The sequence below is a fragment of the Ursus maritimus genome, unplaced genomic scaffold, assembly GCF_017311325.1.
Source record: "Ursus maritimus isolate PB19 unplaced genomic scaffold, ASM1731132v1 scaffold_9, whole genome shotgun sequence".
NCBI lineage: Eukaryota > Metazoa > Chordata > Mammalia > Carnivora > Ursidae > Ursus > Ursus maritimus.
This window is the reverse complement of record NW_024427107.1, coordinates 12,609,700-12,635,770: the sequence shown is the minus strand read 5'-3', so window position 1 is coordinate 12,635,770 and position 26,071 is coordinate 12,609,700. Positions and strand designations below refer to the sequence as shown.

Here is a 26,071-nt window from a genome sequence, read left to right as displayed (position 1 = left end):
ACTGACATAATGAAAGATTTTAGGATTTGTCTTGTTCTGTACAAGTAACACTGCTGACCTTTATACCTCTTCACTATTCCATCTATCTATAGATTAATCGGCATTTTCCTTATATTGTATATGTATGCACACGACTATCCACAATACCAACTGAGTGATCCCTAAATTCTAACATGAGAGTAAAACAAACAAAAACTTAAAAATATGTCCTCTAACATCTATTAGGAGTTTTGGGCTGGGCTGCTTATGTGACTTTAGATAAAGAGAAACATCAGTAAGTTCTTCAGGGTGACTTAAAACGTGTGAAATGAATGAAGTCAGCCTGAGTTTAATACAGGATATATAATTACAACAGGAAAATAGCACCTGGTTCACACTGTTGATTCCTGATGCCTGGACCACAGACAAATACATGCGGTGATTCAAATACAAAACCCAAGAGTAAATAAAGGCATGAGATGCAGAAACTCACAAACTTGTTGTTGCTTATGGAGGAAGGAATTTCAGGGAACAAAATCTATCAAGTGTCTTGATGTGTTTTGGTGGTTTCATGTGTGGAGGCTAATCACTAGTGATACAACGCTGGGGACCACACACCTAGAAATGGCAATTTTTTACTTCTGGAATAAGCAGTCACAGCTGATCCATTACAAGGTGTATTTTTATAAGATTCTAAAAGTAATCATATGCTCAACAAAAATGACTGTTACTGTGATTGGTGCATGGCAACAAATTTTGAAAATTAACTTTTAATCACCCAGATGCTTCTCTTTCAATCAGACCCCACACCAAAGGGCAAATTCCAGTGAATGCCATTTTGTCATTTCTAAACTTTAACTCGACCCCGCCTTTTACTACCCTTACTTAAGTTATTAAACTTTCTGGAGGTTTCAAGAAATAGAAAATAAGAATAAGAATAGGAATGGAAAAAATAAAAAATATAGAAACAAATGCCTCCCCTCCTCTCGGTTTCAAATTTCACCGTTTCCCAAACTGTGACCTGCAGGGAAAGGGCCCATCGTTTGGAGCGCTGGCTGCTGTGCACAGACAAGCTCCAGCACCAGTGTAACGATTCGGGTTCCTCGGGCTCCAAATCGATAAGTACTGTGTCCTTTAAAAAGGGACCACATGTAATCAGGTTCTTTGGGGGTAAAACCCTCGTCGTTGCGTAGGCAGCGCATTTTTTTAGGTGGGATGGTTGAAGAAGATTAGGGAAGGGAGTTATTTTGATTATACTGCACTCATGACATTTGAACCAAAAAAGAAAATGTCAAAATCCATTGGCACATACATTTCATACAAACCTAAACTACCACAGATCTTTATTCCGTTGAGATTTTGAAAACTGCTACAGTTACGGAGGTAGGAGAATTAGCAATCCCTAGCTGTGTAATGCACACAAATCTTAAGTCTGAAACGAAACATTTGTACTAATCTAATAAATGCCAGGCTCCAAACAACATTATTTTTAAGAGCAGAAGCTTTTTCCGCCTCAGGAATTCAGAGATAACAATTACAGGCTCAGAAGAACATGTTTTTGTTTTGGGCTAGTCTTCCGAGAGTAATCAATATATCAGGAGCTTGGGAGGAATAAATCCTCAAGCTACATTTGGTTCAGGCCGAGTGATCTGTATCAATGCTCCACACAATTTTTCAGCACAGAACCATGACTGTTCATTGTGATCCTGTTTCTTTAGTGGAAGAAGCCAGCTTTAATACCCCATCAGTGAGAGGAGCCCAGGCCAGCGTCGTCAGAATGGCAGGACTCTGGCTGCCACTGTGGGCACACACAAGGGAAGCGAGCTCCCGAACTTACTGCACTCAATGACGTCCGTTTGTGGCTCATGAAAAGCAGATCAAGACCCTCCACGTTTTTCCTCCTTCCCCGCCTCCTCTTCATGGGAGGCTCTCCATCCACTAGGGAGCCATTAAGCAGATGCCTCGTGGGTGTGCGCGACAGGCCTGCCTGGAGCAGCTCCATCTGAGTCTTAAAGGCATCGGACACCGGTGTCGAGACATTAGGCAAGATAAACTTTGAAGTAAGAGATGAAAAATTTGAGGTAGAGCTTGCTGCCTCTCTTGAGGCCTTTGATAAATCTACAACTTTTTCTTGTCCATTTTCTGAGACCACCTGAGACTCCCGCAGCTGGGCAACCATTTCCATGAGGTTCCGCCGCTTGGCAGCTCTTTCGGCCTCGATTTCAATTTTTCTCCTCCTCCTCCTCCGCTGGCGAGGGACAGAGAGATTTAGGGCGTCTTCCTATTGAAAAATTCCAACAAAATAATGAGCCCAAACCGCATCTGCTATACAGGCTGGATTTCAGAAAGAAAGAACAAGAAGCCTCAGGAACTGAACATTCGTAACTGCTGAAGAGAGCTGAGGAAATGGCAGCCACCTTAATTCCAAGGAGGACCAGTGAGCCGCGAGCTCCCAGACTGAGTGATGATTTAGAGTGCTCGCCTTTAAACAGCAAAACAAACTTACCTTTGACAACTGAGGAGAAGTCGTGAGGTCCTCGCTCCCACTGATGCTAGCCTGGCCGACCATGGAGAGCTCGGCAAAGCTCCTCTTCTGCAGGGGGCTGTCCATGGTGGGTGGCGTGTAACCAGGGATGAGGCCCTGGAAATCAAACATCTGGCGCCTGTTTACCGGCCATTTGCCTTTCAGCACTGCTTCACAGATGTTGTCTAATCGGTTTATCATTACTCGGTCCTGGAGGGAGAAGAAAAGTCACATGAAATTGTAATAAAGACATGGTGAAAATTACCAGATAAATATTTCCATCAAGATGCTAAACAGCATAAGAGGTTTAAAAGCCAATCCGTGGGCAGAAAGTAAAAAGAAAACAAAAGAACCAAGCGAGTAAATAAACACAAGCTGCAAAAACTGCTCTGCTCTGCTCTGCTAGAAGGTCCTAAAGGTGGCCCCAACACAGAAAAGTTAATAATTTTTTTAATTTGAACACTGGATCACATAAACTAGGAAACATTCCATAGCCGCCTCTAAAATACTTCAAAGGTAACTTTTATCAGGTTAAAGAACTGTGGGTGGACACCAGCGGACAACAATGGAACCCCGCCTTTAGCTTCCGGGTGCTCGGTGCTTCAGATCCGTGGGCTGGATCGCAGTCTGTCCCAGGAAGTGGGACATCATTAGCGTCACTATTAATAAAGTTCAGCATTACGAAATGGGCACTAACCTAGGAACACCTAATGAATGTCAACTTGCATTCCCCACCTATTATCACTTCAAATTTCATTGAAGCGTGTACATTAAAAATTTCTAATTACAGCTCTTAGGCCCAGTTTCCATAGATTAAAAGAGTCTGCTACGATAGACCTTTTGACTGATCTGGGAACCTCCGTTCTATACTCAGTAAGGGAGATCAGCATAACAGGGTATATAGAGAAAAAAAATGTCTTTGAGAGTACACTCTGCAGCTAAAAATTTCCCACTGTTTCTTAAACAACTAATACTATGGAAGAGCAGCCTGGGGGTGAGTCAACTGAAGCTTGTTTTTGTGTTGTTTGTTTTAAACCAGACAGCCCTGTTATGGTGATTAGGATGATTAAGTCCCCACCCTGAAAAGCAGACCCAAATTACATACGGATTTATTACAAAATTACGCTAGTAGCCAAAAAAGTAATTTCCATTTTGCTTTTGGTTACAGATAACCACATTTGGAATTATCTCATAATGCATTGGAGCAAATGGGTCACTAGCCCACCCTCTCCCAAGTTAAGAAGAGTATTGGTTTCCAAACTTATGAAGATGTCTTAAATCTGGAAGTTTGTTTTAGATTCTAAAAAAACTAAAACACACATCTTAAAAAGTCCACACATTTTCTCTTGTGCACTGTTGGTGGGATTGTAAATGGTGTAACTGCTACAGAAAACAGTATGAAGGCTCCTCAAAAAATTAAAACTAGAATCACAATGTGACCCAGCAATCCGTCTTCTGGGTATATATCCAAAAGAATTGAAAGCAGGATCTCAAAGAGATGTTAGCACACTCATGTCCACAGTAGCACTATAATAAGCCAAGGCAGGGAAGGAACCCAAATGTCCCAAGGACAGATGAATGGATAAGGAAAATGTGATATATACATACAACGGAATATTATTCAGCCTTAAAAAGGAAGGAAATCCTGTCACATGCCACCATATGGATAAACCCTGAAGATAAGGTGAAAATAAGTGAAATAAATGAGCCCTCAAAGGGCAAATATTGCATGATTCCACGTATATGACAAGGTATCCACAGTAGTCAAATTCACAGAAACAGAAAGTAGAGTAGTGTTGCCAGAGGCTGAGGGGAAGGGAGAAGGAGTTGTTCAGTAGGTCTAGAGTTTCAGCCATGCTAGACAAAAAAGTTCTGGAGATCTGTTTTACAACAGTATGAATGTACTTATAACTACTGAACTATACACTTAAAATTGGTTAAGATCATAAATTTCACATTATGTGGTTTTTACAGCAGAAAAAAATTAGGAAGGAAGGAAGGAAGGAAGGAAGGAAGGAAGGAAGGAAGGAAGGAAGGAAGGAAGGAAGGAAGGAAGGAAGGAAGAGCAAGCTCCATGCATTTCATTTTGCTAAAAGGTGAGTCTATGGAAACAACAATCCATATACTCTCCTGGACAACGTGATTACCAAACTAAAAAACCTCAAGGAGCCGAAGATTCATACAAAGCGTTCTACTTATCTTTCCTTCATGTCACCTTTCCTATCTTATTGCAAAAGTACTGTACAGATTTTAAAACATGAGAAAAATCCACAGTCTTCATACACTGTCAAAGTTCACCTTAAAGTTATTTAAAAAAAAATCAATCTAGAATGATTTCCTGTACGCTACTTTTTTTTGGTCCACAAAACAAAATAACAAAAACCCACCAACCTTAGGCCAAAATGAGAAGGCAAATGTTCTTTCATGAAGGAGCTGAGCTACTGAAGGGTCTCCATCCTCCATGTAGAACCCATCTCGGGTTTCATCCCTAGCAGTGCTCATGGAAGCATTGCTTTCCTCATCAAAGTTCTTCCCTCTAGAGACAGCTCCTGCTGAGAAATGAGTTAACGTGCATTACTCACAACCAGAGTATCACCGAAAAAGTTTAGAGAGGACATGGTAAAAACGTGAATACCAATCAGCTCCATTTTACTGAGAACCTACTATACGGCTAGGATGGCATTAGGCATCTTACTATCTTGTTGTTTAAAGCTGGTGATGGCCCCTTCATACAGATGGTGTCATTCTCATTTTATGGATGAAGAAGCAGACGGGCTTGGGCAGGTGACATCACTAGTTATCTGACGTCGAGCACGTATGTCTCAGAGGAGGCGGAACGACAACCAAGTCTCTGACCCAAGAGCCTCTCCACACAGGACAGAGGGCTGACAACTGGCCCGAGTACCAAGCCCCGGCCCCAGCCCACAGTACAATAGGAGGCTTTGTTTTTACTGCATGTCAGGAACAGCAAACTAACTGCAACTTAGAAAGAAAACTGGTTATTCTCAGATTCTACTTCTACCTTTACTTCTGATTTAAAACTAAAATTAAGCATCATTTGTTTTAACATAATTACCATATTTAGCCAGTGAATGACTCTTCTCCTTCATATTTAATTGTCCAAATTAAAATCATTTGGAATTCTTAATACACTGCTACTGTAAAGTTAACCCCTATTCTTTTTTTTTTTTTAAATATTTTATTTACTTATTTGTCGGGGTGGGGGGGAGCACAAGCAGGGGGAGCAGCAGGCAGAGGGAGAAACAGGCTCCCTGACTCGATCTCAGGACCTTGGGATCATGACCTGAGTGAAGGCAGACGCTTGACCAACGGGAGCCACCCAAGCGCCCCAAGTTAACCCCCAGAAATTGTTATGTGTCCATCATACTCAGATTCTGAGAGCTTAAGTTGTTCGAAATTCCGTGTTTACACGTGGCATGGGAGCAAAACACACACCTAAGCATAACCTGAAATCATCCATTCACAGAAGAAAATGTACACCAACTACCCTTAAAAAATAAACAAGAGCCCCTGTCATGGCCTGTCACAGCTGCCGCGGTGGAATGGGGAGAGAGGGCCGGATGGCACGGCGTTACCTTCAGGCTGGGAAGATTCCTCTGACTTATCATCATCCTCCAGCTTTTCTTCCTCGTCTTCTTCAGAACCCTTTTCTGAAATAGACTTGGGCCCTGTATCTGCACTGACCTCCATCCCCTTCAGTTCACTTTTTACAGAGCTGGCCTCGGCCTCACATCCCTGCTTACGGTCCTTCTCCCCGCCGTCAGTCTCTTCCTCCTCTTCCTTCCCCTCAGCTTTCTCTTGGACGGCCGTGCTTGCAGACTCCTCCGCTTTGCCTTCACTCTGTCCTGTCGCCTTCTCTTCCTGAACGTGAGCAGACGAGAGGACGGCAGGAGTCTGGCCAAATCCGATGGCCAGTGGGGTCAGGGAGGACATGTTCCCGGCCCCTCTGTTCTGAGCAAAGTTTTTGTGTGCATCCAAGAAAGATAACTCGGGGTCATTGAGGATGTGATAATCCGTCCGACTGACCCCGTGTTTAGCAGCACCAACCAGCAAGTCTCGGTCATGCCTCCCACATTCCCACCACTCTGGCAGATCCAAACTCGGCTGGCAGAGCTTCAGCCTCTCTCCCAGCTGAGGGTGATGAAGAACCTGTTCGCGTATTTTCCGCAGCAGCTCGATGCGGTAGAGAGTTCTAGAGGCACGCTCTTCCGTGATTGGCTCGATCATGGAGGAGTGGTCGGGTGGTTCTGTAACATGAAAACAATTATATTCACTTGGAAAAACCCTAAGTATGCTTTAAGTTGCTCACGCTCTATTTTTCACTGTATCTGGCCTTTTATTATAGAACTTTTGTTACAAAGAGAACCTACCATCATCTGGCTTAGCGGGCATTCGACACACTCGCCTACACATGGCCACAAAACAACTGAAGTATTTCTCCAAACTCTCATCAGACTTTTTGTCAAGTCTGGCAAAGGCTCGAAATTGGTTCCAGTCAAACTGCTGTTTCATGGGGTCAAAAATAACTCCAAAAGTAGATACCACACGGTAAAAATCAGCCTCCTCTCTTCTTGTCCACCTATGAGCAAGAAGACATTAGCTTGAACTGTACTTGAGTAAACAGGCTTAAAGCTTATTCATTCTTTTCCTCTTTTCCCCTAAACTTAACGCACGGTACTTATTCTGGGGTGGGGGGGGGACAGACTGCTTTGATGTACTGAGACTTTCTTTGATCACCGTCTGGGACGTGATTCCTGCCTCTTGCCAGCCAAGAAGGGCAGAGAAGAGAGGCCCGTCCCAGGAGCTGAGTAAAACCCTGAAGAAACTCACTTTTGCCGTTTCTCAGATATTATAGCTTCCCTTTCCGCTTCTAGCGCTCTCACTTCCTCCCGGGGCCGTCGCCTCCGCCGGTCAGTCTTCATTAGGGCCTCTTGCCTCATTTGTTGCCTTTTATAGCTGCGCTGATAGGCAGTAATGAGCCGGCGCAGACGGGTAGTCAGGGTTGAGGTGTTGGGCCAGTAGAGTTGGCCTAACTCAGCAGTACTCTCACTGGGCTTGCCTGGGGAAGTGGAAAAAAGATTTCTGAAATGTGTAGCTGCAATCTTGCAATACACAGGATTTTCCATCAAAACAAGATGACTCATTAACATTCAAATGACAGTGTGGGAAAGGGCATCTCAGCGCTCTCATTTTTAAAATATAAATAAAGGATAATATTAGTATGAAACTTACAAACTGTTTTCTTTTTTAACTCCTTGGGGCGGGGGAGAAGCAAGTTTACTTATCAGTTTTATGTAAAGAAACATACTTTATGCCATGAACTACAATATAAGGGTGCTCTCCTGTAATGTACTTATAATGATAATCTCGGACGTAAAGCATAATCACGTAATTGGTAGCTAATTATTTGACATTAGGGAAAAGGTCAACATTCTATAAACGTGCAATATTTCAGATACCTAGCAAATGCCCTACTCCCACGAGATATAGTTCTAAAGATGCTTAGAAGTTTCCCCTAACTGGTATATAAATATATATAAATTATCTTAATCCAAAAAGTAGTTATTCCATCAAAGAAATTTAATGTAATGAAAAACCCACAACAAACAAGAATTAAAATTATTCGCAAATGGGACGAGTCAGTACAGGAGAAATAACACGTTAAGATCCACCGTCATCAAGAAGCACAAGGGCAGGTACATGATAACATCTGCACAGCACACGTTTGCTCTGCTCCGGGGGCTTTTATGGACCCTCACCTGCGGCGCGTATTTCCATGGAGTCCTCTTTATCTTCTGGAGGAGAATTTGCAAATTCCTTAAAAGCAAAGCAAGAAACAGAATTATTTTAATTTGGGGTTTCATTTTGCTTTATCTTTTAAAGAAATGGCCATTATCTATACAGTTTAACAAGTCTTATCTGGGCACATGATATTTTAGTGGTGCTGTAAAAGTCCATATACTCAAGTCCTTACATCTATTTCATCCTTGAATGGCGTCCTAGTTGGTTTATATTCTGGGTCTTCATCTTCTCTATCAAATTCTCCCCTATATTAAAATTGCAAAAAAAAAAAAAAAAAAAAAGTTTAAATTGTGCAGATAAGCAAGAGACTGGGGGTGGGGGTGCTTGGGAAGGACTAATCCTCTGCCTGATGCTACTTTTAATTCTGGGTTTGACATCAAAGGCAACCTGATCAGTGTTTAAATCGTGCAGCCATGGGGGAAGGGGCGGGCGGGGGGAAAGTGTCATCATTTGGAAAAAACAAACAGGTTTCAGATGATCTGGATAATATATTGTGTTTAAATCATCATTATGATACATAAACAGACCACACTGGCGAACATCACTGAAGTTCAAACCAGATGCAGTGCAGTGCACCGCGCAGGGTAAGGACTGAACCCTGCCAATAGATGTGACACTGACATAAAGTTTATTAAAATTTTTAAATGTCCTTCTTACCCGTCACCGCCATCTGCTAGCATGTCTGTTCCTCTTTGCTCAGCAGCTATGGCCTTGGCATCGGGCATACCAACTCGTTCCAGGAAGCACAGTGCGGGGTCAGCTCGCATGGAATTGTACTTCTCGTAGCCTGTGCCGTCCCCACCAGCCCACAGAGAACATGCACAAGAACAGCAAAAGGGCCGTCACTCACAAATCACAGCACTGCCATAATACACCACGTTAGGCTCTCAGTGGAGATGATCATTGATGAACCTTGTTTTAGGAAAGCGTTCCACAGAATGCTCACTACGGGGCAGATTTTGGGGGGTCAAGTTACAGTTCAGGGAGGGTATCCGAATGACCACAGACACGAACAGAGAAACAGGTTCAAGCTCACTGCGTGCAAGATGCCTGGGAAGATTTTTGACCCTATTTTCCCCAAGATCTAATTTTGCTTGACATTTAAAAGGCTTCCTAATGCTCCTTTACGACCTCTGCAGGGCACTCCGCGCCCACCCCGTCCTCCTGCGAAGGGCTCCAGTCCTGCAGGAACGCGCACCGCTGGCTGAAAATCCCTGTATACGTAAGGCCAGCGAACCTGTCTTATTAGGTTTAGGATGATGCATGTCAGTAAGATGACACTGTTCCCTCTATGCTTTTCAAACTGCAATTTGCTTTTTGACTGCCCAAGTTGACTAGATGGAAAATGGCAGATCCCAACAGTGCACTGCGGGAAAATGATTTTTAGGCTGAGCTCACCAAACACGGCTGCAGTACGTAGGCAGAACAGCACAATTCAATTAGGATGTGTACTACAACACACCGCTCCTAACTGCTGGAGAGCCGCAAGCCAAACTGTAATCATGAAAGGTTTTATAAGCCATCATTCTCCCCTTTAGTCAGGCTGGGCTGCTGAGAATACCTCCGCGACCTCCAGAGAATTGGGATTATAATCAGGAATCGCTCACTGTATATATCATGCCAGTTCTGCATCCCCAGCCTTTCAAAGTTAACAAGGCTGCATCCCACTCAGGGGAGCCGTGAGTTCTCAGCACTGACATTTGTGAAATATTGCTTGGAACAAAGCCCAGGAGGCACTTGTAGAGATTAATAGCAGAGGTTAAGCCCACCGTCCACTTTGACACGGGCTGGCAGAGCTAGCAAGGGGAGCCGTGCTAGAAGCAAAGTTTAGGGAGAGCTATAGGACAACTTGGCTATTATTAAAACAAATATGGTTTTGGTTTTATTTACAGCCAAGAAAGAAATGTTTTCTTCTCAAATACTCAACAAACATTCAAAAACAGCATCTGATATTTACAGTTCATATTAGATTTTTAGTACAGGAAAATGGTAGAAGCCAAGAGTCCTTTGGAACTATCCTCATTAATATTATGACTCTGGAAAAGAGTATGCAAAGAGCTCTAACAACAAAGCCACACAGTCAAGATGTGGTCAAACAGAAACACCACTTACCGTGTTTGAACACTCCAATTAGGAGGGACTTATCTGCTTCCTTATCCCACCAGTCTGTGGGGACCTCAGCATGGAAGGGTTCAGGTATCCACACATCAGCTTCACTATAAAGACACCGTCCACACAGTATTTAAACACACATGATATTAAAAAAGAATCCCCAGTAACTACAAACATAGATACACAGGCTCGCATGCCCCCTTCCCGCAACAAGCATCTGAGCATCGTGGGGGGCATTGAGCAAAGGTTGAAAGAAAGGGTGTGAGCCAGTCGCTTTCTACCATAGCCAGAAATGGACTTCATCGCACAGCGTCCCCTTTTAAAGGTCACGTCAGAACTCCAGTAACATAGTTCACACCTTTTCCTAGGGAACACGTACACATGAACACGCTTTCCCCGGTTCCCTCCGCATCCCCACGCTCGCAGGGTAAGAATCGCATTCCAGGTGCGAACAAGGAGATGAGCCACTAACGGTTTATGAGGGTTCCGAAACACAATCGGCGGTGTCTTCCGACCGCCCGGGTCATCACAGGGAGGTACGGAGCGGCATGCACTTGCACTAACCTTGAGTCAGCACCCTCTAAAATCTTATCTGCCTGGTCTCCTATAACTTCTTGTCTTAGGTAGTACAGCATGCGGACACGCAGCAGGACCCTGGAGAGGAAGACAGAGGGGGGAAAAGTTCTTAACTTCAGGACTGTTTGCCAACAGTGGCTTTTGGCAGCTGCTGCTGTTCATCCATCATCCTGCCAAGGCTGATTAGCCATGCTGTATGGTAGGCTTGAAGCGTGACAGATGGTGGCACATAATCACCTCTGTGTGGTGCTTTCTGCTGGCTTCCAACAGGCCTGCCTGGCAACCGCTCACGCTGCACAGAGAGGGACCGAGCTCAGCCCAGCCCAGGCGCACTTCATTTAGTCCTACCTAGTGCAGCTTGTGAAGTTTAGACACGTACCCTACCATTGCCTCTGAAGTATTGAAGCAAGTTTGTAAACAACTGAGCAGATGGCTTTCAGTAACTGTTCTGCTTCATTATCTCATAAAATTTCCTCAGCTGCTGCCTTAATACCATTTTTGGAAGCACATCAGAAGTTGTAGGAATAAACGAGATATAAAATCTGGTTTTACTACCTTACAATAAACCCTCAATATGGAATGTCAGGTTTTTCAGATTATACAACTTTGCTTCCGAGAAAGGAAGATGGTGATGGGGGTGGGGTAAGGGGTGGGTCCTCACTCGTCTCCCTTAACGAGTGTTAAACATTATTTATCCCTTCTAGTTCATATTACCTGGAAGCCTAGGTTGTAGCTTAAAAAATAACAAAAATGACACAAAGGAGGTTAAAATGTGTCCAATTCATTGGACATTTCAATGTCCAATTCTTCATCATTTTCAAAAAATCAGCTTCTCAAAACCCATGGAATTCTAGGAACCAGATTTTCAATATCACTTGGATTTCCTCAATGGCTTAAACTTAATTCTTCCGGTAAAGCCCACCTGGTAAATCCCAAAGGCCCATGTCTACTCTGAGGCTGGCATCTCCTGCTGGACCGCCCCTGACGTGCTTTCAGGACTGGGATTTGCAGACTTACCTCCTTGGCCATGATCGGTGATAATACTAAATGCTGTTTCCCTAGCTGCATCATCCCATCACACACTTAGCGGATGTTTTACAGCTAACATCACTTTTGTGTATACTAGCTCATCTGATCTTCACAATCATCCTATGATGAAGTGGGGCATGTTATAATTTCCACTTCACAAATGAGAAAGCTGAGGGTAACAGAAGACCAGTGACCTATCCAAGGTCATAGAGTCACCTTGAGCATGGACCACTTGGGATTAGGCCTTCTGACCCCACCACCTCACAATGTCTCTTGGGACATGGCAGGGGTCCTTGAAAACGTCAAAATGACAACCAGGGGCAGCTTCATCAAAACAGACACTCCCGCATACATGAGTAGGTACCCCCTGCTATGCTGCCTCTCCAGCCGGTGTCTGCTTTTGAGCAACATGGGATCTAGATGGACAAAGTGTGAGGCTAGGTAAGCTCCAATATAAACAGTCATTTCAGGTATTTTGTTTTAATTTTTTAAGATTTTTCTTTTGATAAGATTAAAAATTGGTTGTGCCACACTGAACGGGCAAAAGAAAACTAACAGTATGGGCCTCCGTGGCTGGAACCTTGTTTCTTCTCTGCTTAGGGAAGAATTTACCAGCCAGGATCTCCTTATAGAGGATGCTCGGAAAGGGTAGTTCCAAAGGGAATACCTCCACCTTTGGCAGAGTTCTTTTTTTTTTTTAAGATTTTATTTATTTATTTGACAGAGAGACAGCCACCGAGAGAGGGAACACAAGCAGGGGGAGTGGGAGAGGAAGAAGCAGGCTTCCAGTGGAGGAGCCTGATGTGGGGCTCGATCCCATAACAACGGGATCACTCCCTGAGCCGAAGGCAGGCGCCTAACGACTGCACTACCCAAGTGCCCCAGGGTTCTCTTTTTTTAACCAAAACTCAGCACAGCACAGTGGCAAAGATCTGAATGGTTTTTCTCTCTTTTGACAGAAGACATAATTTTCTTCTTTGGGAGGAATTTCAGTTATGCAGAGACTTTTATGAGCTAACTGTGAATGTCACCTTTCTTCTAGAGCAAAAAATTCAAACTAGTGCAACTGGCAATCTCAGTGGTACCAGCCAGATAACAAAGTAGACGGAAGGTGGGCTCTGACCCTAAGGAGCTTGCACCTGATAAGTCCGACAGACCAGACTAACGAGTCTCCAGACCTCATCCACATTGGACTGGCTATCCCGCTAGTGACCATCTTCTGCCACTGCATCCAGCTCAGGGCCACACAGAGCAACAGAACTGTCCTGCCCCTTCATCTCCTTTAACCCAAGACAGTTCCTCTGTCTTTGTCTCTTTAAACTTTTGAAGAGAACTAGCTAGCTATTTTCTAGAAGGTCCCTTGATTTGGGTTTCATTTTCCTTTACCGGTCATCAACATTTCCCCACTTTAGGTACTGAGAAATCTCAGGGCATGATCCAATAGGAAGAAGAAACAGACCACCTGCTTGTCCCAGAGAGGAGTCTTCTCCTGAGACCACGCAGAAGAGCACACTAGCTCCACCTCACATACTCATTAGGGAGGGTACTCTATAAAAGTCTGCTACTGATATTGGAACGGGAAAGTAAAAACTCCTGCCCTCGCCACTCTGGGATCCAGGCACGGGAGCCATTGTTCCCACACCAAACCACTTCACTTCCGGTCTGTCTGAATCCAGAACTCAGAAGGCTACTGACCCAAAGTTCACATAAACCACAGGAAACAGAAGTTTTCTAATAGATGCAAGTGGGGCAGGATTTTAGGGAGAGCTATTATGCTACAGCAGTAACAACAACCAGTTTCTGAGGCACCAAATGGTTTGAGGTGATGATTTTAAAGACTCAAAAAGGAAAAAATTTGTCAGTCAAAAATCTAGCGATAGTGATCAAAGGTAGGCCCTGAAAGCACTTCCATGTTTAAAAAGGGATGAGAACCATTCATCACTGCCAGCCAGGAGTCCCTTCACGTGAGGCCTGGGAAGACCCTGTGGGGCAGGCAGGCTTCCCAGGAGGGCAGGGGTTGCTGGGAGCAAGGGCCCTGCCCTCATCCGTTCTGGACTTCCAACCTGGCTCTGCTCCCTAACTAGCTGAGACCGGATGTGCCAGAGTCTCCGTTTCCTTGTCAGGGAAACGGGGATACAGAGCACTGCTCATCTCAGACAAGTCACACAGATAACGCACGTGAAGTGCTTGGCACGCTGCCAGTTACTATGTGCTCAGACTTTTGCTACTTTTTAGGAGAGACACACATTTATTTATATCCTGCTTCATCCAGTGGAGGTCTTGCTGCAGAGCCCTAGGTGGTTATGAAGGCCAGTGAGTCTTAAAGAGGCGGAGGAACTTGCCCAAGGCCCCACGAAGCTACGAGTGGTGGAGCTGTTCGTGCTGGCGCGACTACGGATTCTCAAAAATGCGCGCTCACGGCAAGGGAAGAACAGCCACGCGCAGATGTTAGTTAAACACGCAGATAGTCGACAGAGCTCCCCGCACTGAAATAAACACAGATTTAATATTCTTCAATTACATATCATCAGGTTCTGGAAATATAGAGAAGGAACAGGATTCTAGGCTCACGGGTGAGAAAAAAGGACCCAGCCACTGAGGTACTCATTAAGCAAAAAAATTCCACGTGAACTCCCCAGTCCCTCCACTGGAAGCAGTCAGTTGAAGGTGGGGTCATACAAGACAACCAGTAATGCTCTAACACAACTTGGTTACGACTTAGTTACCGGCAACACTCATAGCAGCATTACTGAGGATAGCCAAAAAAGGTGTCCATCGACCCAGGTGCCCGTCGACGGATGCACGGATAAACAAAATGTGGTACACACATACAATGCGGTATTATTCGGCCTCGAAAAGGAATGACATTCTGGCACAAGCCACAAAACGGATAAACCCTGACAACATTCTGCTAGGTGAAGTAAGCCAGACATCACAGACAGACAAACATTCTATGATCCCATTGAGGACACACCTAGAAGAGGCAAATTCGTAGAGACAGAAAGTAGAATGGTGTCTGCCAGGGACTTGGGGCAGGGAGGGAGGAGGTGCAGAGCTTACACTGGGGTCACTGAAAAGGTTTGGGGTATAGATAGTGGTATACACAGCATTTTGAATGTAATCAATACCAATGAGTTGTATACCTAACAAATGGTTAAAATGGAAAGACTGTGTTATGTGCCTAGTACAATTAAAAAAAAAAAAAAAAAGACGAAAGAATCCGTCATCTACAGGTGTGTATGAGTGGCCTGTGAGCCAGCACCATGGAGCCAGAAAACAGTAGAGCTGCACGTAACAGGAAGCCCAGTCTAACGGTCACTCGTACAGGCGCTTTGAAAACGTACTTGTTACAGTGGTGTTTCAGGTGCTTCTTGTAGCTGTCCTCCTGGAACAAGGCGTCCGGGTTGCAGCCCGCCAGCCAGTCGGCGTCCTGCACCACTGGATGTGTGCTCTGGGCTTTCACCTTCTTTCCTTTCCTTCCCCTTGGCACTGGGGCTGATAAGCCTAGAATCGGAGTAGTAATAATAATAATAGAAGCTTTTATAACCCCAATGACAATGTCGGACTCAGACATTCTGACGTACGTGGCAGGGAGACAGGGGGTCTAGGTCGCGTCACAAGGGTCCCGGGAGGCTCTCTGCGAGCCTGCAATACCGACAGCATGAAGCGGACCTACCAGAGTGATTGACCAAGGCTCGCGTCTGGCCGTCCGCCGTGGGTGTGATCAAGTCCCAGATGAAGCTTTTGATATTCTCATCGCCCTTGTAATGATTGAGACAGTACACAAGGATGGTTCTGCAGATGGTTTCTACGTCTTGCTCGGTGAGCTGGCGCTTGTAGCGTCCGTGGGAAAGGATATCTGTCCACCGTCCCCAGCTGCAAAGCAAATATTCAGCATGTAGATGGTGCCTTTCAGTTTAGATTTGGGGCTTTCCTTTCACAGTCAGGTGGCAGTGTTAGGAAACCTTGGATCAGAACGAGCAATATTTACACCAGGGGACAGGAAAGCTCTTTGGGGCACAAGAGTCAAGAACACGCATTACAGAGCGGGCCCTGAGTTGAACCGTCACTGAGGTAACGCCCATGGGCCTGACACAGGCTTTTTCAGTCAGATCCGGCAGTGGCTGCAACTCTGGGGACAGGAAAGTGCGCGGGGACCTGGACACCTTAGGCTCTGTCTCACTCTGTCACGGCTGGCACGTTTCAATGGTGACCAGCTATCTGAGATGCACGGTGACCTGAGGTGGGTGTCGCTGCTCCCAAACCTATGCTGAGGAGGAATGGTCGTATCTCAATGTACCGCAAAGGGATGCCGTGACAACCAATGAAAGACTGTGGACAGGTGTGAGCTTGCTTTTGAAACAGGGAGTGCTAACTCCCAGGTACGAGAGCATTCACAGGCAGCGTGCTTCACGAACTCAGGCCCTCGTGTTAACTGGGTGGGAGGAAGAACTGTACACGGGAGGAAGTAGCACACCGCTGACCCTGAATAGTCTACTCGGGGTTATAATCCCGGAGAGACACAGCGCTGTGCTCTTTGGTCCGGGTGTTGTGGTGTGGTGTGGGAGCATACAACAGATGGGCAGATGCTATCTGCGCCGGGTCTCCCTCAAGGCCGCAGGTCAGGACAGAAGCCAGCTCCTCCCCTGCCTTCTTTAGGGACCGAGGACTGTGCACAGCAGGGAGGCCTTGGCTGTGAGAGGCACAGGGCCCACCCCAGCAGGCCCGGACGTGCGTCCTGGCCTGGTCCTCTCTGGCTTCTATGAACTCTCAGCTCCTCAAACTGCAGGGCCAGTCCTCACCTCCAGGCCTTGGAACACACTGCTCCCTCTGCATGAACTCTCTCCCTGCCCAGTACCCAACTCTCTCTCCTACCCAGGCTAAGCCATGATGTCCACCCATCGAGTCATGTGGCTGTCTGTGGAGTCCCTTCTTGTACTTCCCCAGCCTCAGAAGTGGGGAGATGATACGGAGCTGTCTTACACAAGAGAGACACGCTTCTACACTCCATCTGCACAGTCTTCCTGGCTACACCACCACCATAGTTTCCTGCCATTTCTGCTTGTCCACCTGCCTTGAGGCAGGGGCCATGTCTGAGTATCCTGGCACAGTGCCCAGCCTCTGATAAGTGTTTCCTACATAGTGATGCCTAGGGGAGCAGGGAAGGCCTTTCCTCGAAGACACGGCACTCTACGCATACTTCTTAGCTTTGGGAGTTATTAAGATGTTCCATTTCTAAAGTCACCAGCACGATTCTCAACTTCGATCATTAGGTTGAAACACCCAAGCAGGGGCAAGTAGCAGAGGGCTCAGGGGTCTGTCCAGACACAGGAACAGACAGGAAAGAATGTCTAGCTTGCTGCAGGTAATGAGCTGAGATACAGCACGGGCTTCAGATGGACTTCATTTATTCCATAAGAAATCACTGATTTGGCACTCACTGTGGGTCTGCTGGCATTGGACTCTTCCCTGAAGACAGAGAAAAGAGTCCTGGGCTTCAGGGAGCTCTAAGTGGGGCTCCAGCAGCAGAGGCCTGCTCCTCGGAGTCATGAACCAATGTGATGAGTGTGATGGAACGTGCGAGCCAGACTCTGGTGCAGAGTGCCGAGGGGGTGCCTGTGCTGGATGTCAACAACACGAGCTGCCGGGCAGATCAAGTCTGCAGGCTGGGTGTGTGGCGTGCTGCTCTGGGCAGTGGAAGAACGTGTAGAAAGACAGAGATGCGGCACGAGACTGAGCACGGCACTCTGAGGGAGACGGTGCACTCTGTCCCAACAGAAGCCCGGGCTACCCAGGGAAAGGACTGACAAGACAGACAAGAGCCAGGTCAGAGCCCTGTGTGCCATGTTAACAGAAGGTGTGTATTTACTCTGAAACTCATGATAACCCACTGGAAAAAAATCATCAAAAGCAGGATATCATCAGACCTATAGAAATATCATTTTGCTGGTAGTTTTTTTTTTATTTGAATGGAACTTGACTACAGTTCCATAAAATGCCAGGGAATTCTTATTTGCAGATTCAGATATTTAGCGAGCACCCCGCCATCACTCAGAGCACTGTGTGGCGTTCCACACAGATTCAGAGATGAATCAGATGTGGCTCCCGCCGCTCAGAGACACGCTGTCCGGTAGGAAAAGTACGACACATTCAGAGTTGAAATAACCACCCGTTTATGTTCCAGATGAGCTGGAAGAGCTTTAAAACTGAGATGATTGCCTTTAACAAGTTTTTAGAGCAGAAAAATACTGGAAGACTACCATAGTCAAAAATTTTATGCGAAGTTAAAGTAGGAAAAGATTTTGTAACTTTGAGACTTCGTTCTGAGTTATTAGTCACCAAGAGGTAAATTTGGATCTGATATAATTGCTTAAGGGACAACCTTGTGCTCCTTCAAATCCATGAGGACATGGACAACTGTGAGCACGTGAACCAAACAACCCTGGGTCCTGGCACACTCGCTGCACATCAAGTGCCTGACTGCACCAGGGGGGTCGTGGGCATCCAAACACAGGTGCACTTTTCTACGCTCATTACAACTCTGTATTTAAAGTAAAATTCTGTTTTTCCCACGAGTCTGACTCACCCATAGACGAGCAGATTCTTCTCAACTCTGAAGCACTCACTCCGTGCGTAGCCCTGCGACCTGTCCTGGGGCCGCCGTGGCTTTGTGCAAGGCTTCTCTTCAGAATCACTCTCCAAGTCTGAAAATTCCATCAGCTCGTCTTCTTTCACTGCACTGTACAGCCTGGTTTGCTTCCTCACTCTCGGAGTGTCAATCACCAGGTTGTTCTAGAACAGACAGCGGATAAATCTGAAACTTCTAAAACAGCATCCCTTGGGTTAGATTAAATAGGGTTTGAATGGGACCTCTCACTCACCCTCCCATTTAAGGCATCAATATCCAATTCAGCCTTCTTAGCCCACTTTTGCCAGAAATTTGGATCATCCAAGGAAATATCTGTCCTATTTCCAGATGCAACAAAACTGGCCTAAAGGGGAAAAAAAATATGCATTACTTTGAGATGCTTTTCTCAGAGGCAGAATGCAAAGCAGCTTTCATTTACTCATTCAGCCAAACATGTATGCATTCTTGCACCATGTGCCAGATGCTGCAGTCGGTGGGCTGGGATGAAAGACCATCCCTCAGGCAGCTCTCTGTCCAGGGGCTTAAACAGATCAGGAAGCAAAGGATGACAGTACAGTGTAATCAACGACGGTGACAATGGTACATACAGGTACAGCCGATCCACAGAGGAGGGACCTAGCCAGGTTCATGAGGGGCTGCAGGAAGGGCATTGCTGGGAAGAAAGAATAGGCTCCCCAGAATATAATGCCTGGCCCGGACTGTTAAAAACTCCGAGAACAGGAAAGTATGTGGACATGTTCACGGCAGAGCATGTGCAAAGGCTCAGAAGAGAGGAAAGGCAATTGTGTCATGTGACTGGTGATAAGCATAGTCAGGGGAGAGCAGCTAAAGGTCAAGCTGGTGAGGCAGGCAGAAACCAGGTCACGCAGGGCCTTGCACGTCCTGTTAATAGGGTCGGAACTCTATCCTGAGGTAGCTATGAACTCTTTCAAAATGGAAATAATCTCAAGATGGACACACTCCTATCCAAAGCCACCTGTTAGAGACATCACACTGATGTCCTGGGACGTGGGAGGGTGGAACAGGCTACTGCAGTGGTTGAGAGAGCAAGCTGCAAAGACTGACAACGGCTCCAGCAGAAGTGGAGAAAAGCAGTCTAGAAATACATTCTTTAAAAAGTAAAATGGAAGGAGCTAGAATCTAGGTGGATGTGAAGCATAGAGGAGGTGGAGGAGAGGGAAGCCAAGAAAAAACCTCAGCAGCCAACTCTGGCGTCTGCCCAGCATTAGTCAGGTGAAAAACCGGGGATGTGAGTGTGTGCACACAGAGAGTGGAGGGACAGGATGAGGAGTGTGGCTTTCCACACACTGGATGTGAAGTGCCTGTGAGGACAGAGAACAGAACCTGGAAAGGGGCTGAGAGATGTGAGAGAGAAGGTGCTGGGGCACAGAGCCCAGAGGAGGGAGCCTCCCAAGACTGAGTAGCTGGGACACCTGGATGTCTACAAGCAAAGGGAAGAAGACAGAGCCCTATCTCATACCTCACACAAAAATTCACTCAAAAGGGATCACAGACCTAAATGTAAGAGTGAAAACTATAAAACTCATAGAAGAAAACAGGAGCAAATTTTTGCGACCTTAGGTTAGACAACATATCAAAATCATGAACAATAAAAGGAAAAAAATGGGTAAACTGGACTTTACTGAAAATTTTTTATAAAGTTTTTATTTATTTATTAGAGCGAGAGAGAGAGAGCGCACGTGCACAAGCAGGGGGAGCGGCAGGCAGAGGCAGAGGAGAAGCAGACTCCCCGCTGAGCAGGGAGCCCAGACACAGGACTCAATCCCAGGACCCTGAGATTGTGACCTGAGCCAAAGGCAGATGCTTAACCAACTGAGCCACCCAGGCGCCCAGGACTTCACTGAAATTAAACACCACTAACAAAAGACTAGGAGAGAGACAAACCATAAGAGACTCTTAATCTCAGGAAACAAACTGAGGGTTGCTGGAGTGGAGGGGGCTGGGAGGGATGGGGTGGCTGGGTGATGGACACTGGAGAGTGTATGTGTTGTGGTAAGTGTGGTGTATTGTGTTAAGATTGATGAATCACAGACCCGTACCCCTGAAACAAATACTACATTATATGTTAATTAAAAAAAAAAAAAAGACTAGGAGAAAATACTTGCAAATCGTTTTATCTAATGAGAAACTTTTATCCAGAATATATAAAGAATTCTTAATATTCAATAATAAAAGCCAAGTAACTCAAAAGATGAACAAAAAGAAGTGAACAGACATTTTCCCCAAAATGACACACTTATTGGCCAAGAAGCACATGAAAAGATTCTCAGCAGCGCCAGAAACTGCAGCTCAAACCAGAGTGGGCTATTACTTCACATCACGGATATGGCTGCAATCAAGAAGTCAGAAAATAAAAAGTGTTGGTGAGGATATGGAGAAATGGAGCCCTCAAAGTCACTGCTGGTGTGAAGAAAAAAATGGTACGGTCACTAGACAGCAGTCTGTCAGTTCCTCAAAGGGTTAAACACGGGGTTAACATATGACCCAGCAATTCTATTTATGGTACATACATAAGAGAAAGGAAAAGATATGGCCACATAAAAACCTGTCCATAAATGTCTGTAACAACATTCATAATAACTCCAAAGTGGAGACAACCCAAATTTCATTATCAACTAGTGAATGGACAAACAACCCCGATGCCCATTATCAACTGCTAAAAGAGGTACACCTGTATAATAGGAACAACGTTCGGCAAAAAAGGGGAAGGGACTGCGGACACACGCTACGACGCCGATGAATCTCAAAACCACTATGCTAAGTGAAGGAAGCCAGAAACAAAAGACCACATGGTGTATGATTCCATTTTATGACATGTCCAGAGTAGACAAATCTAGAGACGGAAGTAGATTAGTGGCTGCCAAGGACTTGGCAGGGGAGGGGCAGGGGAGGGGGAGAGGGAGAGGCTGACTGCTAAGGGGCAAGAGGTTCTGGGATGATGGAAATGCTCTGAACTTAGATGCGGTGATGGCAGCACACGTCTGCAAATACGGTAAAGACATTGAACTGTACACTCAAAATTGGTGCATTTTATGGTAAGTAAATAACATTTCAATAAAGCTGTTAAAAATAAAGGTGTAATGTGGGCCTGGGTGTGGATGGGTGGAACCACTTGCAGGGGAAGCCTCAGAAGGCACTCTCAGTCAAGCGGTGGGAAGGAAGGCTCCATGGTGACCTTCATCAGATCTGGTCTCCTGGAGGGGTGGGGGGAGGGGTGCAGGCTGGAAGCTGAAAACTAAGCAGAAAAGGAGGCGGTGGGGACAGCTGGTACAAACAACACTCCGGTGGATTTCAGCTGTGAAAGAAGGGTTACGGAGTTGTAGCTGGAGGGCAAAACAGATGAGAGGCTTTTTTAAGATAGGAGTGACTCAACTGTTCTTACAGGCTCGGTCAGGAATCACAATCTCAGGAAGCAAGATGATGTCAGAGCAGGAGCTCCGGAAGTGGGGAGGGTGGGGTCAAGGACACGGGAAGCAGATAGGAGGCCAAGGTGAGGGTGACTACCAGGGCCACACACAGAGAAGGGAATCCAAAACACACACAAAGAATCTTCTATGCATTAGGGGCTCCACAGGGAGGTCATAATTACTTTCTTAATTCTCAATTGCAAAACCAACGTTACGTATGCACATTGTGGGCACTTTATAAGGTCCTGCTTTAAGCGAACTCTACTGCACATCTATAGAAAACCTGCCTCTTCAGATCAATTCGCACCTTAGCAAATGTGGAACCTTTCCCTTCAGACTCAATGGTGATAGTGTGGGTTCGCCGCAGGAGAATCTGATCGATGTCTTCTTCGCAGAACTTAGACCCTTCATCTTCCTCATCCATGAGTGCACCGTAGGCCCCTTTTCGTAGCAGATCCTCTATTTCTTTCTTGGAAAGTTGTTGTACCTGTTTTAGTGAGATATTTAAAAATCATTTAGAATTGAAATGTTTGTAGACGATACAAATGCTTCACTGTACTCAAAGAGGATTTTTTTTTAAAGATTTTATTTATTTATTTGAGAGAGAGCGAGCAAGCACAGAGGGAGAATGAGAGGGAGAAGCAGACTCCCCCGCTGAGCAGGGATCCCGACGCGGGGCTCGATCCCAAGTGGAGCCAAAGGCAGACACTTAATCGACTGAGCCACCCAGGCGCCCCTCAAGGAGGATAAACTGGACTCATAAAAGAGACAATGTGACAAAATAGGCTGAAAACAGTGAGGGTGAGACGTGATTCGATGCTGGGTAATTTCTTCCTGTTAGCTAAGTCGCGTTACGGAGCCAGAACAAAGGCAGGCTGGGCGAGTGTGGATTACCCCATTGGTAGCGCTTTCTCTCCCACTCATGGACTGCAACACAGCTTTATCCAGGCCGAGCTTCAAACTCGCCTTGTCGAACATTTCCCTCTCGTAAGAATTCCTCGTAATCAGCCTGTAGATTTTCACAGATTTGCTCTGTCCTATTCTATGACAGCGAGCCTGAGCCTGGAAGAAAAAGGAAATGAATGGCTACCAAAGAAGAAAAGACTCACGTGCCAGTTCCAATATGTAGAGGTGCAGTACAGAAGTTAACATACTAAGAAATGACCTTGACATTATTAGTACATTGGTTACTAACTTGGTCCATTTGCCCGATCAGGGGACACCGCCTGAGTGACGACACAACTTTAATTTACTGGTTTGACTGGGGATTCTTCATCATAGTGGAATGACTTAAAAAAAAAAAAAAAAAAAAAAACACAACTTTAATTTACTGGTTTGACTGGGGATTCTTCATCAAGAAGGGGAAAATTAAAAAAAAAAAAAAAAAAAAAAAAAGCATCGGGGCGATTTTCTTGTGTGTTTACCTGGAGATCGTTTTGGGGATTCCAGTCGGAATCGAAGATGATGCAGGTATCAGCAGCAGTAAGATTAATGCCTAAACCTCCCGCCCTTGTACACAGGAGGAAAACAAACCGGTCAGAATCAGGTTTGGAGAATCTGTCGATAGCTGCCTGGCGGAGATTCCCTCTCACTCTGCCGTCGATCCTTTCGTACGGGTACCTAGAAAACGGCAGGGTTAACAGGGAGGCCTGCCCCGTGGCTACGGCACGCTTGGTTCTTTTTGTAAAGCAAGTACTACAGCACGAGATATATATTACCTGAGTAATATTATTTATCAGAAATCACTTCAGAGCAAACAGGTTTTATTGCAGTTTGGGATGTAACTGGTGAAATGCTCAAAAACTAAATTTTATTTTACTTCCTAGCTAATATAAAATAACAAGACTTTTTAAAAAAGCTGACACCTCTAACAGTCAAATAAACAATTTTGATTTTAGGTAAGACCCATCTCCCCCAGTCAAATGAAAGAAATGGGAAATGAAATCGCCATCGAAAGTACACGGAGTCCTACTGCAGTTACCACATGGAGTAACGGCCGCATACGTCAGTAGTTTTTAAAGAAAGATGTGACACATTTCCCCCACTCCTTCCCCTCTATTATGAATGTCACTTTGAGGTGAGCCACTTGGAGCCCTCTGAAAGGTCATTTTTTATTTCCTTTTTACTCTTACGGCGCAGTGGCCTCACCGTCTTTGAATGAGGTAGTCTTCCAGTATGTCCAAGCAGCGCACCATCTGGGAAAAGATAAGCACCCTGTGGCCACCAGCCTTCAGTTTTGGCAGCAGCTTGTCAATCAGCACGAGCTTGCCAGCAGCCTGGATCATCGCCTGGAGCTGGAAATCTGGAGAGTCTGCATTGTGTGTTTCTTTAAACTCTTCCAAAATTTTCTCTTCAGCACCTGCAGAGATTGGACAGCATAACGTGAATACTGTAAAAGGTTTTTATTACTACAAACAATGAACTTGCTTTCAAAATCCACCGCTAACTACAGGAACCAGAGCGCCACATTCATGTTTATGAATATGAATCCGTCCACTTCCGGAAAGTCAGGTCTAACACAAAACCATGGAAGTATAAAAGGGATCAAAGTTTTAAGCACAACACATTTAAACATTTGGGGGGAAAAAAACCACATTTTCCAACAAACAAATGTTTGCTGTCTGTAGAAACTGAATTTCAACAACAGACTGTCAAGCCAGAAGTGGCAGAAACAAGCCAAGGGCCAGATACCTACAGAAAATTTGGAACCTAAATTGCTAAAGAAATGAAGAACTGTTTACTAGCTGAATATAAACACAAACAACAAAATCTGTTCTGAAGCTAAGAAACAAGGGAATAGAGTTCTAATAACCACAGTGTCAGGGCAGTAGTTTTCGTAGATAACTGCATGTAAATACAGCCCAAAGGAGGGCAACAAAAGGGAATTCTTTTCTCTGGATAATTTTTAGGGATTTTTAGGGGTTCTGAACGACATCTTCTGTTGCAATCTCTGTCTCCCTCCAATAATCATTCTCAACTAATAGCTTCATGAGGTACAACAACTCTATCTTGAAGTAGCCAAAGCTTTTCAAGCATTTAAAAAACAGCAGCAAACCACCTTATCTCACAAAAGGCTTCTACGCCCAGGCCTCTTTTTCTCCTAGTCTCGCGCAGATTTCCGCTTGCTCAAAGACTCGGGTGCATCAGAGAAGCCTCAAGAGAATGACGTCAGGAAAGAAGTGCTTACACCCCCGCCCCCCTCCCCGGCAACCTCCAAACACACACAGGCTAAGCTCCCTTCAACTGCTTAGGTGGCTTAGCTAGAATTAGCCGACACCAGTCTGGCCTCCTCCCATCTTCGGAGTTAATCAGGCCAGAGCTGCTATGCTCAGCGCCTCTCCCTAAGGATGGGGGGTAGGGTCACCTATTCTTGAGAAAATACAAACAAACAAATCCACCTAATGGGATTGGTTCCCAGCTTTCAGCTGTGCCAGAAAGTGTAAACTATTCTTCTTACCAACGGTTTCAAACAAGTGTGTGAACTAACAATAAACGGGATGAGTATGCATAAATCTCAAAGGGGCCTTAAAGGGTAGGTGAGTTAGACCCCAAAGCCTCTAGGACAGAACTTCCACAAGCAGCGGCGGAAGCAAGAAAAGTGCTGTCCTATTTCCACTCGAAGGGCACCTGTGCAAATTAAGTTATGGCATGGTCACATATGCAGAAATACGGCTTGTTAATTATTAATCAGCAAAGAATCTTACTGACAAAGGATTAAAGTCACTTAATGTCCTCACCCAGGCACTATGGCCTCTGCAAAGCACACTGTTACTTGTGAGGAAGGGGGCCCGGCCCTAAATGCCAGCTGGGACAGAATCGCTAGTCCCTCACTACCTTTTCCACAGGAGTAAGAGGCTAATGCTCAGGACTCTTCTCTAAGTGGGAAAAAGGGGAAAGGTTTTAACCAGGAAAAGGGAAAAACAAAATGCTGTTGAAGAGCATTAGCAGGAA

At 45.4% G+C, this 26,071-nt stretch overlaps 1 protein-coding gene across 1 annotated transcript in view; it reads right to left on the bottom strand.

Moving 5' to 3' along the window:
* The window catches only part of CHD7 (chromodomain helicase DNA binding protein 7), a 187,448-nt gene that overhangs the window by 6,649 nt on the left and 154,728 nt on the right, over nucleotides 1-26,071 (bottom strand). Inside the window, exons 16-34 of the mRNA XM_040626012.1 lie at nucleotides 24,269-24,479; nucleotides 23,545-23,740; nucleotides 23,015-23,182; nucleotides 22,428-22,607; nucleotides 18,925-19,035; nucleotides 18,630-18,835; nucleotides 15,720-15,919; nucleotides 15,388-15,547; nucleotides 11,003-11,092; nucleotides 10,439-10,542; nucleotides 8,984-9,113; nucleotides 8,499-8,571; nucleotides 8,284-8,341; nucleotides 7,355-7,583; nucleotides 6,895-7,103; nucleotides 6,100-6,771; nucleotides 4,895-5,055; nucleotides 2,486-2,713; nucleotides 1,817-2,260 (exon numbers count right to left, since the gene is read on the bottom strand). Coding sequence (XP_040481946.1) covers nucleotides 1,817-2,260; nucleotides 2,486-2,713; nucleotides 4,895-5,055; nucleotides 6,100-6,771; nucleotides 6,895-7,103; nucleotides 7,355-7,583; nucleotides 8,284-8,341; nucleotides 8,499-8,571; nucleotides 8,984-9,113; nucleotides 10,439-10,542; nucleotides 11,003-11,092; nucleotides 15,388-15,547; nucleotides 15,720-15,919; nucleotides 18,630-18,835; nucleotides 18,925-19,035; nucleotides 22,428-22,607; nucleotides 23,015-23,182; nucleotides 23,545-23,740; nucleotides 24,269-24,479 — 3,830 coding nt within the window. The remainder of the gene's footprint in view (nucleotides 1-1,816; nucleotides 2,261-2,485; nucleotides 2,714-4,894; nucleotides 5,056-6,099; nucleotides 6,772-6,894; nucleotides 7,104-7,354; nucleotides 7,584-8,283; nucleotides 8,342-8,498; nucleotides 8,572-8,983; nucleotides 9,114-10,438; nucleotides 10,543-11,002; nucleotides 11,093-15,387; nucleotides 15,548-15,719; nucleotides 15,920-18,629; nucleotides 18,836-18,924; nucleotides 19,036-22,427; nucleotides 22,608-23,014; nucleotides 23,183-23,544; nucleotides 23,741-24,268; nucleotides 24,480-26,071) is intronic.